The 13,841-nt window shown below is 57.6% G+C and overlaps 1 protein-coding gene across 1 annotated transcript; it reads left to right on the top strand.

Moving 5' to 3' along the window:
- Positions 1-744: 744 nt before the first annotated feature.
- On the top strand, positions 745-12,606 carry RNF19B (ring finger protein 19B). The gene is made up of 9 exons (XM_057412578.1): positions 745-1,393; positions 5,964-6,169; positions 7,978-8,122; positions 8,506-8,668; positions 9,270-9,384; positions 9,858-9,998; positions 10,300-10,507; positions 11,539-11,670; positions 12,122-12,606. The coding sequence occupies exons 1-9, from the start codon at positions 804-806 to the stop codon at positions 12,552-12,554; spliced, it is 2,133 nt and encodes a 710-aa protein (XP_057268561.1). The 5' UTR covers positions 745-803; the 3' UTR covers positions 12,555-12,606.
- Positions 12,607-13,841: the final 1,235 nt, after the last annotated feature.

Genomic DNA, 13,841 nt, shown 5'->3' on the forward strand with positions numbered 1-13,841 from the left:
GAGCGGGGGCTTCGGCAGCTCTGCATGGGTGCAGGAGGAACGTGGCTTGTAATGGCAGCGCCGGTGCATGGGAGAGCCGAAAGCCCGCACCAGGAAGCATTCCTGGGCAAGGGAATCTCCACAGCTGCTGTAGAAGGAGTCCCACAGGAAGGGACGGGATGCGCCACGGGGATGAATGCATTTGGAGGGGACTCCTGTGGTTCGAGGCCCCTCTCTCCAACCAGAAACACATTTGAAAGCAACCTGCCCCTGGGGAACAGCCCTTCACTTGTCCTTGTAAGAGGGGCACGCTCCTTCCCAACCCGTGGTAGTGCCTGGGTTGGGATGGGAACGGAGGAAGCCTCGGAGAGTGGGAATGATGAGGGGAGCCGGGGAGGCTGAGGAGAGCCGGGGGTGCTGAGGGAGCCGGGGGTGCTGAGGGGAGCCAGGGGGGCTGAGGGGAGCCGGGGGGGCTGAGGGGAGCCGGGGGGGCTGAGGGAGCCGGGCCGAGAGCCCTGAGGTGAGCCGGGGCACATAATGCCCCAGCGTTACCTCCTGCCCCGCGGCCTCAGGCCTGCCCCTGGGCGCTGCCAGCAACCAAAATGGCGGCGGCGGCGGCCGCGCCCGGGGCGGGGCGGAGCGGAGCGGGCCGGGGCGGGCGCCGCGCTCTCTCCCTCCCTCCCTCCCTCCCTCTCTCCCTCTCTCCCTCCCTCAGCTCCGCCGCCGTTGTCGTTTCAGAGCCGTGCAGGCAGCGCCCGGTGGGAGCCGGAGCCCCCGGAGCGACTCTCGCCGTGACCGGACACCGCTGACTTCCAGCCGCCGCCATGGGCTCCGAGCGGGACTCCGAGTCGCCGCGCTCCTCGTCCATCCACTCGGCCGCCGCCAAGTGCCCCAAGCCCGGCCGCCGCCGCCGCCTCTCCTTCCAGAGCGTCTTCTCCGCCGCCGCCGCCTCCGCCGCGGGCAGCCGCCGCCGCGCTAAGGCCGAGCCGCCTCCCGCCGCCCCGCCGCCGCCGCCCCCCGCCGCCCCGCCGGCCCCGCCGCCTCCTCCTCCTCCTCCGCCGCCGCCGCCTCTGCCGCCCCCCGAGGAAGCGGCGGTGGTCCCGGAGGGCGGCGGCGAAGAGGAGCTGGAGTGCCCGCTGTGCCTCGTGCGGCAGCCGGCCGAGAACGCCCCGCGCCTGCTGTCGTGCCCGCACCGGTCGTGCGGGGCCTGCCTGCGGCAGTACCTGCGCATCGAGATCACCGAGTCCCGCGTCAACATCTGCTGCCCCGAGTGCAGCGAGCGCCTCAACCCCGCCGACATCCGCCGCCTGCTCCGGGACTCCCCGCACCTCGTCGCCAAGTACGAGGAGTTCATGCTCCGCCGCTGCCTCGCCGCCGACCCCGACTGCCGCTGGTGCCCGGCCCCCGACTGCGGGTGAGTGAGGCGCTGCCCCGGCCCCGTGCGGTGCTGCCCCGGCCATGCCCTCCGGGGACGGTGCGGGAAGGGAGCCCCCCCCCCCCCCCCAGGTCCTGCTGGGTGCTGGGGTACGTGGGTGATGCGGATCCACGGTCCCCTGGGGATCACATCCCAGCTGGGATGGCCCCGGGACGTGGCCTCCTCCTGGGGTGCTGCCCGTTCCCGTCTGGGTGCCGGGGAGGGCACAGGAGGGCTGGTTCGCTCCCGGTGGGGTGCTGGTGCTGCTGCTGCGCACCTCCAGTGCTACCGAGTGCCGAGGGAGAGCCTGCACCCAGGAGCTCTTTGCTGTGTGGTATCCCAGGTTGGAAGATCAACAGGTCCGGCCTTTCCAGGCAAAGCATGGCCTAAACAGGATGTCCCAGCGCCCTGTCCAGCTGAACCTTAACAGTGCCCAGTGCTGGGGAGTCACCACTTCCCTGGGCAGATCATTCCAGTGGCTGGTTGTTCTCAATGGGAAAAATTTCCCTCTTGTATCCAGTTGGAATCTCCCCAGGAATAACTTGTGCCCCTTGTCAGGAGTCCCCAGGACAGCTGATGGGCCTTGGGTACCAAAGCATCACTGTCTATCCCTGCTGCCTCCTAGAGCACCAGGGTTTGATCTTGGGGCTAATGAAGTCCAGACAACCCAGCTATGAGTAATAGGACTTGAAGGGGGTTTTAGGTGAGCCACAGTTTCTCTCATTTAAAAGAAAGCACAAATAGGAAGTGTGGAGTTTCCTGGTCGTGCCAGCCATGGGGACACCCTGCAGCATCCGTAGTGGGGAAGAGGGAACCACAACCGGTCACTTTTTCCCAGTGAGGATGTGAGCTCATGGCCCAGAGGAGGGATGTTGCCTCATTGCCCATTACCCAAATGAGGCAACGTCTGCCTGGCCAGAAGTCAGCCCAGCCAAGCTTGATGACTTTATAGTTATCTGCGCATTGCTTTCATTTTCTCTTCTCTTTTCCTTCAAATGAACTCTCTTAGGTTTCTGTTTGAGTCTAAGCCAAAGCTGCCTGGAAAAGGGCTTCATTCAGGAAACTTAGAGAAGTGCTGTGAAGTTGAGCTACAACTCGGCTTGGACTGCAATTTGGGTAGCAAGAACATGAAAGGAAAGTCTGACCTAGCAGTCAGCATGGAAAGCGTGGTGGGAGGGTTGTGAAGATTTAATCAGGGCAGTGGAATAGCCTTCGTATGCAAACCCAGCCTGGCTCAGGTTCCCCATTGCTTTGAGCAGCTGTGTAAAGGGCTTGTTTCTTCAAAGGGCAGTGTTAATAGCAAACAACAGCTTCTCTCCTTGCAGAAGCAAAATCGAGTGTTGGATCTTGTTGTCGCAGGAGCTCTGGGGATAAGAGGAGGGTGATAGAGCAGGTTGTGCTGCCATGGAGCAGTACCAGAGGGAATGCCCCTGCTGTCAGTGCTGTTAGCTGGCTAGAGAAAACCCTGTTCCTGCTTACTGAATCTCGGCTCCTTGGCTGCTGTGGTGTCTCTCTGTGCTCAGGATAAGGTGTAAACTCGAGGTGCATCACCCAGGCTGCCTGGTTGGAAGGAGCCGGCCCCCAGCGCAGGGGCAGTCACCCAGCCTGAGCCTGATCTGTGTCTTGAGGGGGTTTGTGCACACCGGTGTCACCCACAGCTCCTCCTGCCAGCAAAAGCCTCTCCCTTGGCTGACCAAGGAATGTGCATGGGCACCCTCCTCTGAGCTGCCCAGCAAAGCAAGAAGCGACCCTGGGGTTGCTGGAGACCAGGCAATGCTCACGGACCAGTGCTGCTGGTGTGTCTGCAGCACTGAACAAAGGCTGCTGGAATTCAGCCCTCCGGCAGGGAGAGGAATTAATCACCCTATTCATTCTTGCCAGCCAGCTTGGGTCTCCCTGCTTCTGTAACATCAGGGTATGAATTATTTACACCAGGCTTTCCCACTGTAGTAGTGCTGGTGTACGGAGCGGGAGCTGGGGCATGCGATGCTCAGCACCGGCTGTCCCCCCCGTGCTGGGGTGGTGGCAGTGAGGGGCTGCTGGGTGATGGGTGCGTGGCACACAGCATCCTTGCCCCTTCCACACGTCCCAGCCTTTCATAAATGAAAGAGCCCGTGGGGAGGAGGAGGAGGAGCAGCACTACACCGGTGCGTGTTGGCATGGAAACGCCGGTCAATTGATGCGCCATCAGTTGCGGTACAAATCATTTTCTATGTTTGCAGCTCTTGTTTTTCCTTGCTCCAGTCAGGTGGCATCACTGTCTAGTGCTTGTCACACAGCAGCTCTCCTGGAAGCCTGCGAGAATAACAGAGCCATTAGAGGAGCGGAGCTGTGTAGGCTGAGCTCAGTGAATGAGGCTGCTGAGGCTCTGGCTCGCGTGGAGCAACGGGAAGAGGGATGGAGGCAACTCGTGGCCATCCAAGGAATAGGCTGGCGGCAGAGCTGTGCAATTCCACAGCCTTGGGAAGACCTTTGCTGTCATTGCTGCATGGGGAGAAGTCAAAGTTTCCCTTTCCTCTGCTGGGGTTGAGCCTGGCTGTTGAACTCAGCGATGTGCTGGGAGTCAGGTGAAGAAGGGCCACATGTTGGCCACCCAGATCCTGCCACAGTTAATCCTGGGGACATCGCTTCGACAGCCTCTTCCGAGTTGACCTTGAATGCAGGGATGTGTTATTTCTTTCCCTAATAGACAGTCACGTAGTTTGTTCCCCCACAGCTTTGGGCTTGTCCATGGTATTGGTCATTTCAGCTCAAGGAATAGAAGATAAATGGTGACAACTGTAATTTCTCATAGGATTTGCTGCTTGAGTGTTTAGAAAACCCCACTTTTTGAGGGGGTAATTTAGAGCATTGGGTTGCTTATTGCATTACACTGAGCTTTCCTAGCCTGCTGTTACGGTTTGAAGTAGCAGTGTCACAACACAGCTGGTCAGATCAAGGGGGGTTTGCCAGGGGTAGGTCTTTGGCCACGTGTTAGCAGCAGCGTAAGGATGCTTTGTGGGATCTTAGAATCACAGAGTGGTTTGGGATGGAAGGGACCTTAAAGCTCATCCAGCTTCAACCCCTGCCACGGGCAGGGACCCCTTCCACTAGAGCAGCTTGCTCCAAGCCCCTGTGTCCAACCTGGCCTTGAACACTGCCAGGGATGGGGCAGCCACAGCTTCTCTGGGCACCCTGTGCCAGCGCCTCAGCACCCTCACAGGGAAGAGCTTCTGCCTAAGAGCTCATCTCAGTCTCCCCTCTGGCAGGTTAAAGCCATTCCCCTTGGCGTGCCCCAACAGGCCCTTGTCCAAAGCCCCTCTCCAGCTTTCCTGGAGCCCCTTTAGGCACTGGATGCTTAGTGGGATCTTCACAGAATTATGGATGGTTTGCCTTGGAAGGGACTCTTGTCTCTAGACAAGATGCCTACTGGTCCATGCAGGTCACATTTGTCCCTCTCAGCCTTCTAAAGCCACCTGTATCCCATCTCCCCTCCAGTCCCAGCTTCACGTGCAGGCGGGGCCGCTGCAGTCGTGCGTCCCGGCCCCACGCTGGGCGCGGAGCTGCTGTTTCTCTGGTGATGATGATGCTGTACCCTGGCAGGATGAAGCTGCTCAGACTCCCACGGGATGTGAATCACTGTGGTGTGACACACTCGGCGGTTCTCACGCTGCTGCCTCTGCGAAGAGGCAACACAACTGGAGCCACGCAGGCTCTAAATATAAAACCTGGGCTAGAGCTGACCCCTACCAGAGGTGCTGAGGATGATCAACACAAGCACCCTTTGCCATCCTGGTGTCGCAGGGCTGGAGGGGGCACCTCTGGACTTGCTCAGTTCAGCCCCTGCCAGTGGAAGCGAGCTCACTGCAGGGGACCGAGTCAGCTTTCCTGCAGCACTGCTTGGTGGTGCTGGTTAAACTGCTGCGTACACAGCACATTTCCTGCTGGAAGCATCACGCTCCTATGGGAAGAAGCGAGGTGGTTGAACCTGCTCTTCTTCTCTTGCATGTTTTGCTCAAGTTTTGGCTCACTCCAGGAACAGTGTTGTCCTTCACTGCTCTAGAAAAGGAAATGCTGTGGGGATGATGGACGCTTCTTGAGGTATCCGTACATGAAAAACCTTGTTGTGCCACTTTAGAATCATTCACTTGATAAAGTGCCCAGGACAGCCTCAGCTTTCCTAGATTCATCCACCCATATAACATCCACCTGTATACCTGTCCTAAGGAACTGGGGTACGTGTATTAAGCTGGGATGCTTGGGAATTGCAGTGTGAGCTTGTCCTAGGAGCCTGAATCAGAAGCAGTGAACTGTTAACCAGGCACACGGGCAGGACAGATCTGGTCTCTCTGAACTGACAGAAGAGTTATTGAGGAGAGAACTCGCTATTGCAAGCTGTCTGTGTCAAAGCTGTCAGCCCCAAGGAGCCCCATTAGCTCTGCTTAATTTCAGGCCCTGCAGTGCAAAGCATAGGACTGGAGAGAGCAGGAATCTGGCTAGGGTGTGGGCTGCAGGCTCTCCGCAGGCTGGGTTAAAGCATCCCTGTCTCTGGATACCTTTCCCTGATCCTCCTGGTGTCTCCCCCCTTCAGGTACGCGGTCATTGCCTACGGCTGTGCCAGCTGCCCCAAGCTGACCTGCGAGAGGGACGGCTGCCACACGGAGTTCTGCTACCACTGCAAGCAGATCTGGCATCCCAACCAGACCTGCGACATGGCCCGGCAGCAGCGGGCACAGGCGCTGCGGGTACGCACCAAGCACACGTCAGGCCTCAGCTATGGGCAGGAGTCCGGCCCAGGTATGGAAGGATGCTGGAGGGAGGCTCTTCATGAGGGACTGGAGTGATGGGACACAGGGGGATGGGTTCAGACTGAAACAGGGGGAGTTCAGGTTGGAGATAAGGAAGTTCTGTACTGGGAGGGTGGTGAGGTGCTGGCAGAGGTTGCCCAAGGAAGTTGTGTATGCTCCATCCCGGGCAGTGTTCAAGGCCAGGCTGGACAGAGCCAGGTTTAGTGTGAGCTGGGGCTGGAACTGGATGCTCTTAAGGTCCTTCCCAACCCAAACTATTCTGATTCTATGATTCACACCTTGCTGTGGTTACTGCAGTGCAGCTTGTGGGGCTGAGAAAGAGCCATCTGAGGGCAAAAACTCTTCTTGCCAAAGCAGGGGGGTGTTAGTGCCCTGCAGGGACTGCTGCTGTCTGGCACAGCCGCGGGTCTGCAGCAGCCACCAGTGGGACCAGCTGTGAGACTCAGAGCCATTTCCCCTTCTCGTGATGGGCTCCTCCAAGAGCACAAAACAGATGAGGAGGTGATGAAGTGCTTTGGGTCCTTCTGTGTCAGGGCAGCTCCCCTCATCCGCCCCAGCTAGGCTTGTGGCTCCTTTGATCTTGGATGTTCTCACTTCCCGTGATCTAAACCCTGAACAAACAGGCACTTTTTACCCTTGCAGCTTCAAGTCTGCCTGCTGCAGTAGCAAGGAGCAGTGTTCATGCCTTGCTGCGTGTGGGGAGCAATGTGTGCTGTTAGGTGTTGGTAATGTCAGGGACTGAAGCCACAGCCTCCCACGCTGCCTGGTAGGAGCTGCTGTGTCTGCTGGGTTAGTGTTGGTTAAAACCAACTGTCCTGAGCCTGGCAATAGAGTCCTGCTTTACCCCTAAACAAAACCCTCTGGTTTCCCCTCTCTGTCAGGAGTTGAACTTCTTAGAACAGGGCTGCTGTGGGTGGTTCTGAGGTGGCTTCGTGGTGTGTTGAGATTCAACATGCCCCAGTTAGAGGGCCCTGGTAACGGACAACATAGACACTGCTTGTAGCCCAGCCTGTGGTACAAACCAGCAGCAGCAAATAGTTTCCGAGTTTTCCCATCCTGTTAAAGGAGATCCCTGCCAGGAAGCTTAGTGCTCAGCCACCGACAGGGAGGTTCTTGAGACAGTGGTTTTCCCCCACCCTGTTCTTGCTGCATTCAATGTGGTGATTCATAAGGTGCGAGCTGGTCCCAGCAGCTGGATTTCATACTGTGGAGTGTTGCAGAGGCTGCCAGCAAGCCCTGAGCCGCTGCACGGTGTAACCGCCGTCAGATGATGCTTGGATTAAGGAAGAGGTGAAGGCCCCTTCCTCTCTGCCAGCAGCAAACCAGGGGCTGCACAAGCTCTGCCCTGGCTGCAGACCCTCTTCAGCTGCTTTCCAAGGTCAGGTTCAGAGTTTCTCCAAGCCCTTGTGCTCCCAATTGTTCTGTCGTTCTTGGCCTTCCAATCACCGCAGTGGAGCAATTTGGTAATGGCTCACTCTTGCTGCTGCCTTGGCTAGCGCAGGGCAGGTATGACTTGTTCCCAGGGTTTAAGCATGTTCTGGAATACATCCTGTTCAAAGCCACGATAAGCTTTTAAAGCAGCTGCTGTTCTCAGTCCCTGCTGTGCAGGCAAATGGCTTTGGTGGGCTCTGTCCCATCAATGTTATCCTCTCACCCTGAAGATAAAGGCACAACCTCCCCACTGTATGCGCTCAGCAGAGGCGTTCTGCCCGCGCTGCCACCAAGGGGTGGATCCACGATGAGGTCCCCCTTGTTGCCTGCTCCCAGCTCCATCCCATGCTCTCATCCATCCCACAGCCGACGACATCAAGCCGTGCCCGCGCTGCAGCGCGTACATCATCAAGATGAACGACGGGAGCTGCAACCACATGACGTGCGCGGTGTGCGGCTGCGAGTTCTGCTGGCTCTGCATGAAGGAGATCTCGGACCTGCATTACCTCAGGTGAGGAGGGGAGCAGCCCCTGCTGCCCTGGGGCTCTGGGCAGGGGTTCCCTTGCCTGGTGGCCTCCCTCCTCCTGCCTCTTCGATCAGGCAGCCAAATGCTGTGCCTGACCCCAAGAGCTGAGCTTTCTGCCTACTTTAGATGCTCTTCCACAGCAGGTTCCTCCTGACACGACAGCGGGCTCTTGGTGTACTGGGTATTGAGCAAGGGCCCAGTAGTGTGGTCATCACCTTGAGGAGCAAGTTAATCTTGATGGGGAGAAAAAGAGGGAAACCCTTTTTGTGTTGTCTGCCTGCTTCCTGAGTTCTGTCCGTGTGGAAGTTGAACGGGGGCTCTCGGGAATCGCTCTCATGCTAATGGCGTTGTTTTCCCCTTCCGTGAAGCCCCTCTGGCTGCACATTCTGGGGCAAAAAGCCATGGAGTCGTAAAAAGAAGATTCTCTGGCAGCTGGGCACGTTGATCGGGGCTCCCGTGGGCATCTCCCTCATCGCTGGCATTGCCATTCCTGCTATGGTCATTGGCATCCCGGTGTACGTTGGGAGGAAGGTGAGTGTGGAGAGCAGGAGGCTGGAGCTGCTGAGGGGTTTGGGGCGTTCTCTCCTCTCAGAGCATCTGATACAAGGGGTGGATCTGGTCATGGAACCCAAACTCAGTTCTCTTCTAAGCTTTACCTTATCTTTAGAGCTTTGGGTGGGGAGAGGGAAGGTGGTGGCTGGTAGCCCTTGAGTCCTCTCAAATGCATTTTGCATCACTCTTGTGCCTGCACCGGAAGCACCCAAGGGGAGACCTGGTCCCTTTTTAACACGTGATGATGGGCCCTATGGGACAGTGGCTGGACCCTGAGCATCACACTTTAGCTTGCATAAATCACTCGTGTTTTGATGCTGAGCTACTGCCCCGAACTGTGTGATGCTGTTGTGTGTCTGTGCTGCTGAAGAGGCACTGAGAGGCAAGAAATGGTGTGTCAGCACTGTATTTGTACCTCCTCCTTTTCCTACAGCACAGACCCACCTACTAGATCTGATTTGTGGTCAAGATGAGGTTCTTTAAGGGCTAATCCAGCTGACAAGGCTGTAAAATCACAAGCTTATTAATGTCTTCTGCTGGTGTTTGCTCTGTTCTCACCTGGTGCTTCTCCTTCTGTCAGATCCACAGCAGATACGAGGGAAAGAAAACCTCCAAGCACAAGAGGAACTTGGCCATTACTGGTGGGGTCACCTTGTCTGTCATTGCCTCTCCAGTCATCGCTGCTGTCAGTGTGGGTGAGTGGGCACAGTCCCTTTCCCTTCTGGGGGGCCAGGGGTCACTGAGACAAGGGGTAGAGCAGCCCTGTGGGATGGGGGTTTTGCTCTTCTGGGCATATGGCTCTGTTTCACGTCCACATCCTGCTGTGCCTGAGGTGGCCTGGAGCCAGCCCAGGGCTTGTCTGGAGCACCAGCTGCCTGTGCACAGCCCATAGGGGAGTCCCTTGACAGCAGAGCTGCCTCTTGCCCGTGGGCTGGTTTGGAGGCTGATGTCTTGTGGGTTCGGCTGAGGCTGTCTCTGCTCTTGGAGCTCCCTTGTTCTGCACTGCAGCAGCACAGGGGGCTCCTGCACTGCCTGCAGGGTTGTGAACTAGGGCTTTAGAGCAGCGTGAACACAACGGGAAGAGTCCCTACCCCAAAGAGTTTTCTGTCTGCCCAGCACAGCTCAAGCCTAAGCTGCTCCTCTGACACCAGCACATCCTCCTCTGCAGGTATCGGTGTCCCCATCATGCTGGCTTACGTGTACGGTGTGGTGCCCATCTCGCTGTGCCGGGGCGGTGGCTGCGGGGTCAGCACTGCCAATGGGAAGGGGGTGAAAATCGAGTTTGATGAAGATGATGGACCCATCACAGGTAATGGGATGAGTGGGGAAGGGAAGGGGGTGAAGCAAGACCCTGCCCATTGCCTCTTGTAATGTAATCATGCTACCGAGACCCGAATGTCTGCCGTTGCCTACAAGCAGTCACTTGCTTCAGGCTCTTGGTGATGAGCTCCGTAGCTCCTTGAAGCAATGTCTCAGCTCTTCCTTGCCCTGGCTGAGGCCGGGAGCCAGTCTGAGATGGGGCACATGCTGCCTGACCCCAGCTCTGCCAGCACCATCGCAGCCGGATGCTTCCCTTGCTGATCCCTGTTCCTGTGCTGCTCTTCCCGCAGTGGCTGATGCCTGGCGAGCCCTGAAGAACCCCAGCATTGGGGAGAGCAGCATCGAGGGGCTGACCAGCGTGCTGAGCACCAGCGGCAGCCCCACCGATGGGCTCAGCGTGATGCAGGGCAACTACAGCGAGACAGCCAGCTTCGCCGCGCTCTCGGGGGGCACCCTCAATGGGGGGGTCCTCTCTGGAGGCAAGGGCAAGTACAGCAGGTGAGTGAGCTGCTGGGCACACAGGAAAAGGGGAGAGGCCCCCAAGGCTGGTGTTGGCTGGGGAGGAGCCTGCTGGGGAGCTCTTCAAGGCTGTGAGTGCATCCCCCTCTGTGTCCTGGTAGGTTTTCATAGGGTGATTTGGGTTGGAAGGGACCTTAAAGCTCATCCAGTCCCAGCCCCCTGCCACGGGCAGGGACCCCTTCCACTGGAGCAGCTTGCTCCAAGCCCCTGTGTCCAACCTGGCCTTGAACACTGCCAGGGATGGGGCAGCCACAGCTTCTCTGGGCACCCTGTGCCAGCACCTCAGCACACTCACAGGGAAGAGCTTCTGCCTAAGAGCTCATCTCAGTCTCCCCTTTGGCAGGTTAAAGCCATTCCCCTTGTCTTATCACTACATGCCCTTGCAAAAAGGGCATCTTGTGTTGTAGAATAACCAGGAGCAGCTCAGGCTGCTTCTGGAGCCAGTGCTGGGCCGGTTCCTGCAAGGAGGACAGGGGTTTCTGTCCCTACTGAGCTCCTTCAAACTACAGAGCTGATGCTTCAGGTTAATTGGGAATGGTGCAGAGCTGCCTGCGTGGCCTGCTTAAAGCTCTTCCAGTTCTCTTGTCCCAGGCTGGAGGCTTTGATGCTTCCCATTCCCAAGCAAGCAGGGTCACTGCTTGCCAAGTCAGGAGGCTGCACCACAGTTCTCTGAACATGCCTATGAGTCACTTTGGTTGATTGGAGCCATGTGCTGAGGTGGCAGCCAGGATCCCATCATGGCTCTGTACGGGAGCTGTGCAAATCGCTTCTTCGCAGGAATCGTGTGAGTCATGAAAAACAACTTCACCTTCGTCATGGAAAACAGAACGGCTTTACCTAAACAGAGCCAAACCTGAGACTTAAGGAGAGAAACCATTGGGGTTGAACTCTGCCAAGCTGAGCTGCACCGGCACCACGGGCCTCTTGCCTTCCCATGACAAACAATGAGTGCTTGGTGCCCCTCAGGGACCATCTAAGGCATTCCTGAGGAATCCTCTTCTTTCCTGCAGGCTGGAAGTTCAGGCTGATGTCCAGAAGGAGATTTTCCCCAAAGACTCTGTCAGCCTGGGGGCTATCAGTGACAATGCCAGCACTCGAGCCATGGCTGGCTCCATCATCAGCTCCTACAACCCCCAGGACAGGTAGGAGGATGGGCACTGGTGAGGAGGGTGCTGGCATCTTCTCTGCTCTGTGGGGTGCTGCTGTGGGCGGGGAGATGACTGCAGCAGCTCCAGCCTGTTCTCTGGTAGCTGGCAAGTGGAATGATCCTTTCCCTAGCCCAGGAGGGCTGGGGACAATGTGGGAGCAGCCTCCACGTGTGGTGTGGAGGCTGAGGAAGGAAGCTGTAACTCAAGATCCTCAAGGGCTGTTCCTGGCTGGTCACTCTGATGTTTTCCCAGTTCAGTTCCTGGCTTACAGCCTGGGATGATCTTGGCTGCTGTTGGGAGGACTCAAAGAGAGCAGCAAGCGTTGCTGTTTCCCAGATGCTGCAGGGTGATAAGCAGCATCTTGCTCGTGTTTAGCAAACGTGATCCTTCCAGCCCAGCGGTGACCCAGTGGAGCCCAGTAACACAAAGGTGCTTGTTCCTGCAGGGAGTGCAATAACATGGAGATCCAGGTGGACATCGAAGCCAAACCAAGTCACTACCAGCTGGCCAGCGGCAGCAGCACAGAGGACTCTCTGCACGTCCACACCCAAATGGCAGAGAATGAGGAGGAGGAGGAGGACGGGGAGCAGGAGCAGACCTGCAAACACCCAAGCTGTGAGCAAAAGGACTGCATTGCCAGCAAAACCTGGGACATCACCCTGGCACAGCCCGAGAGCATCCGGAGCGACCTGGAGAGCTCCGACAGCCAGTCGGACGATGTGCCGGACCTTACCTCGGACGAGTGCGAGTCCCCCCCGCCCCAGCCTGCAGCAACCTGCCCCCAGAGCCCAAGTGCCCCCCTGAGCCACTGTGCCCAAGCCGAGGGCTGCAGGCTGGATGACATGGTCAAGCTGGAGTGCATCGAAGCCAGGGTGTGAGGTGGGCTCCTGCTGACCAGCACGCCGTCACTGCATCTCTCTGGGGCAGGGTTGTGTCTGTGTTGGCTTCTGTCTTCGAGGCTACAGTGGCTCCCCAGCCCCCCCCCCTCCCGGGGAGCTGCTGTTTCTTATGTGACAAAAAACAAAGAAAAAGGAAAAAAAAAAAAAACACAACAAAAAAAGCCCAATCCCCGCCCCCTGTTTTTGTTTTAATTTATTGATCCAAGCTCTGTGAGGTGTGTAAGAGTGTAAATATGTACGTGTGTCTGTACGTCTGCAACCATCCTAAGGGACTATTGGAATAAAGCCTCTGGTTGTCATTTGACTCTCATCCAGTTCATCTTTTCCAGGGATGTACAGGGAGCCACTCTGGCTGCCTTTGCTCAGGGATTCCTAGCCCAAGCCATGGGGGAACAGGGGCATTTCCTATTCTGCCTTTAGGAACTGGGCTAGAACAGCCTTGTTCTGGCTGCAGCAGTGATGGGAACAGTGCATGTGCCATGTGAAGCTGGGGCAGGACGAGGTGTCTCTTTTCCCCCAGGGAGATGGGGATGGAGGGGATGCATGGGGAAGGGGATAAGGCAGCATGGCATGGTGTTTGGTATGGCACTGGCGTGGCAGGTGTGGGACAGGGCTGTGCGGTGGTTCACATACAGGGCTCACCCTGCGAGCAGGGCTTCAGGACAGCCAAGAGCAGGCACCAGGGAGGCAGGATGCAGATGGGATTTGAGGTGGGAAAGCGAGGAGCGAGAGCAACGCTGCGGGCACCGCTATGGAGCTCACCGCGTGTAAAACACGCCGAGCACCAGCTTGCTGTCCCGGCTCTTCGCCTGCGGGAGGGCGGCCGGACGTGCGGCGCCAGAGAGCGGGCATCAGAGATGCAGTCCCCGGAGTGAGCTGCCTGGCAACGGGCAACCAAAGGAGGATGGGAGGGGAGCCGAGGGGCGCTGCCTGCCCGGTAGCACATCACTGAGAGGGAGATGCCATCGTGTGGCCACACGCGGTACTGCAGGAGCTGCGCATCACCTACACGTGGGTATCTCCGGAACGCGTTTTAGGTGACGAAGGGAAGGGGGATTGCTGTGTTGGTGGCACCATTTCGGAGGTCTCCCTGTGTAGGAAACTAAATAGGTATTTCCATAAGTCCTCATAAACCCCACTGGATTGTTTGTGGTGGGCTTCAGCTACAGAATGAGCAGTGAGATGAGTGGGAGCAATGTGCTCCCAGGTGGGCTTTGTTACCCTTACCAGGCACCAGCAGGTTCTTTGAAGCCAGAGTTTGTTCTG

The sequence above is a fragment of the Pezoporus wallicus genome, unplaced genomic scaffold, assembly GCF_028554395.1.
Source record: "Pezoporus wallicus isolate ANWC-B61680 ecotype Strahan unplaced genomic scaffold, APGP_CSIRO_Pwel_v1 contig_12604, whole genome shotgun sequence".
In the NCBI taxonomy this organism is placed as follows: Eukaryota; Metazoa; Chordata; class Aves; order Psittaciformes; family Psittacidae; genus Pezoporus; species Pezoporus wallicus.

Bases quoted from the DNA above. Each gene is read 5' to 3' on its own strand.
- RNF19B (XM_057412578.1), top strand. From the start codon at position 804: ATGGGCTCCGAGCGGGACTCCGAGTCGCCGCGCTCCTCGTCCATCCAC. The intron at 8,123-8,505 runs GTGAGGAGGGGA...CCTTCCGTGAAG, and splicing joins TCGGACCTGCATTACCTCAG to CCCCTCTGGCTGCACATTCT. The intron at 9,999-10,299 runs GTAATGGGATGA...CTCTTCCCGCAG, and splicing joins AGATGATGGACCCATCACAG to TGGCTGATGCCTGGCGAGCC.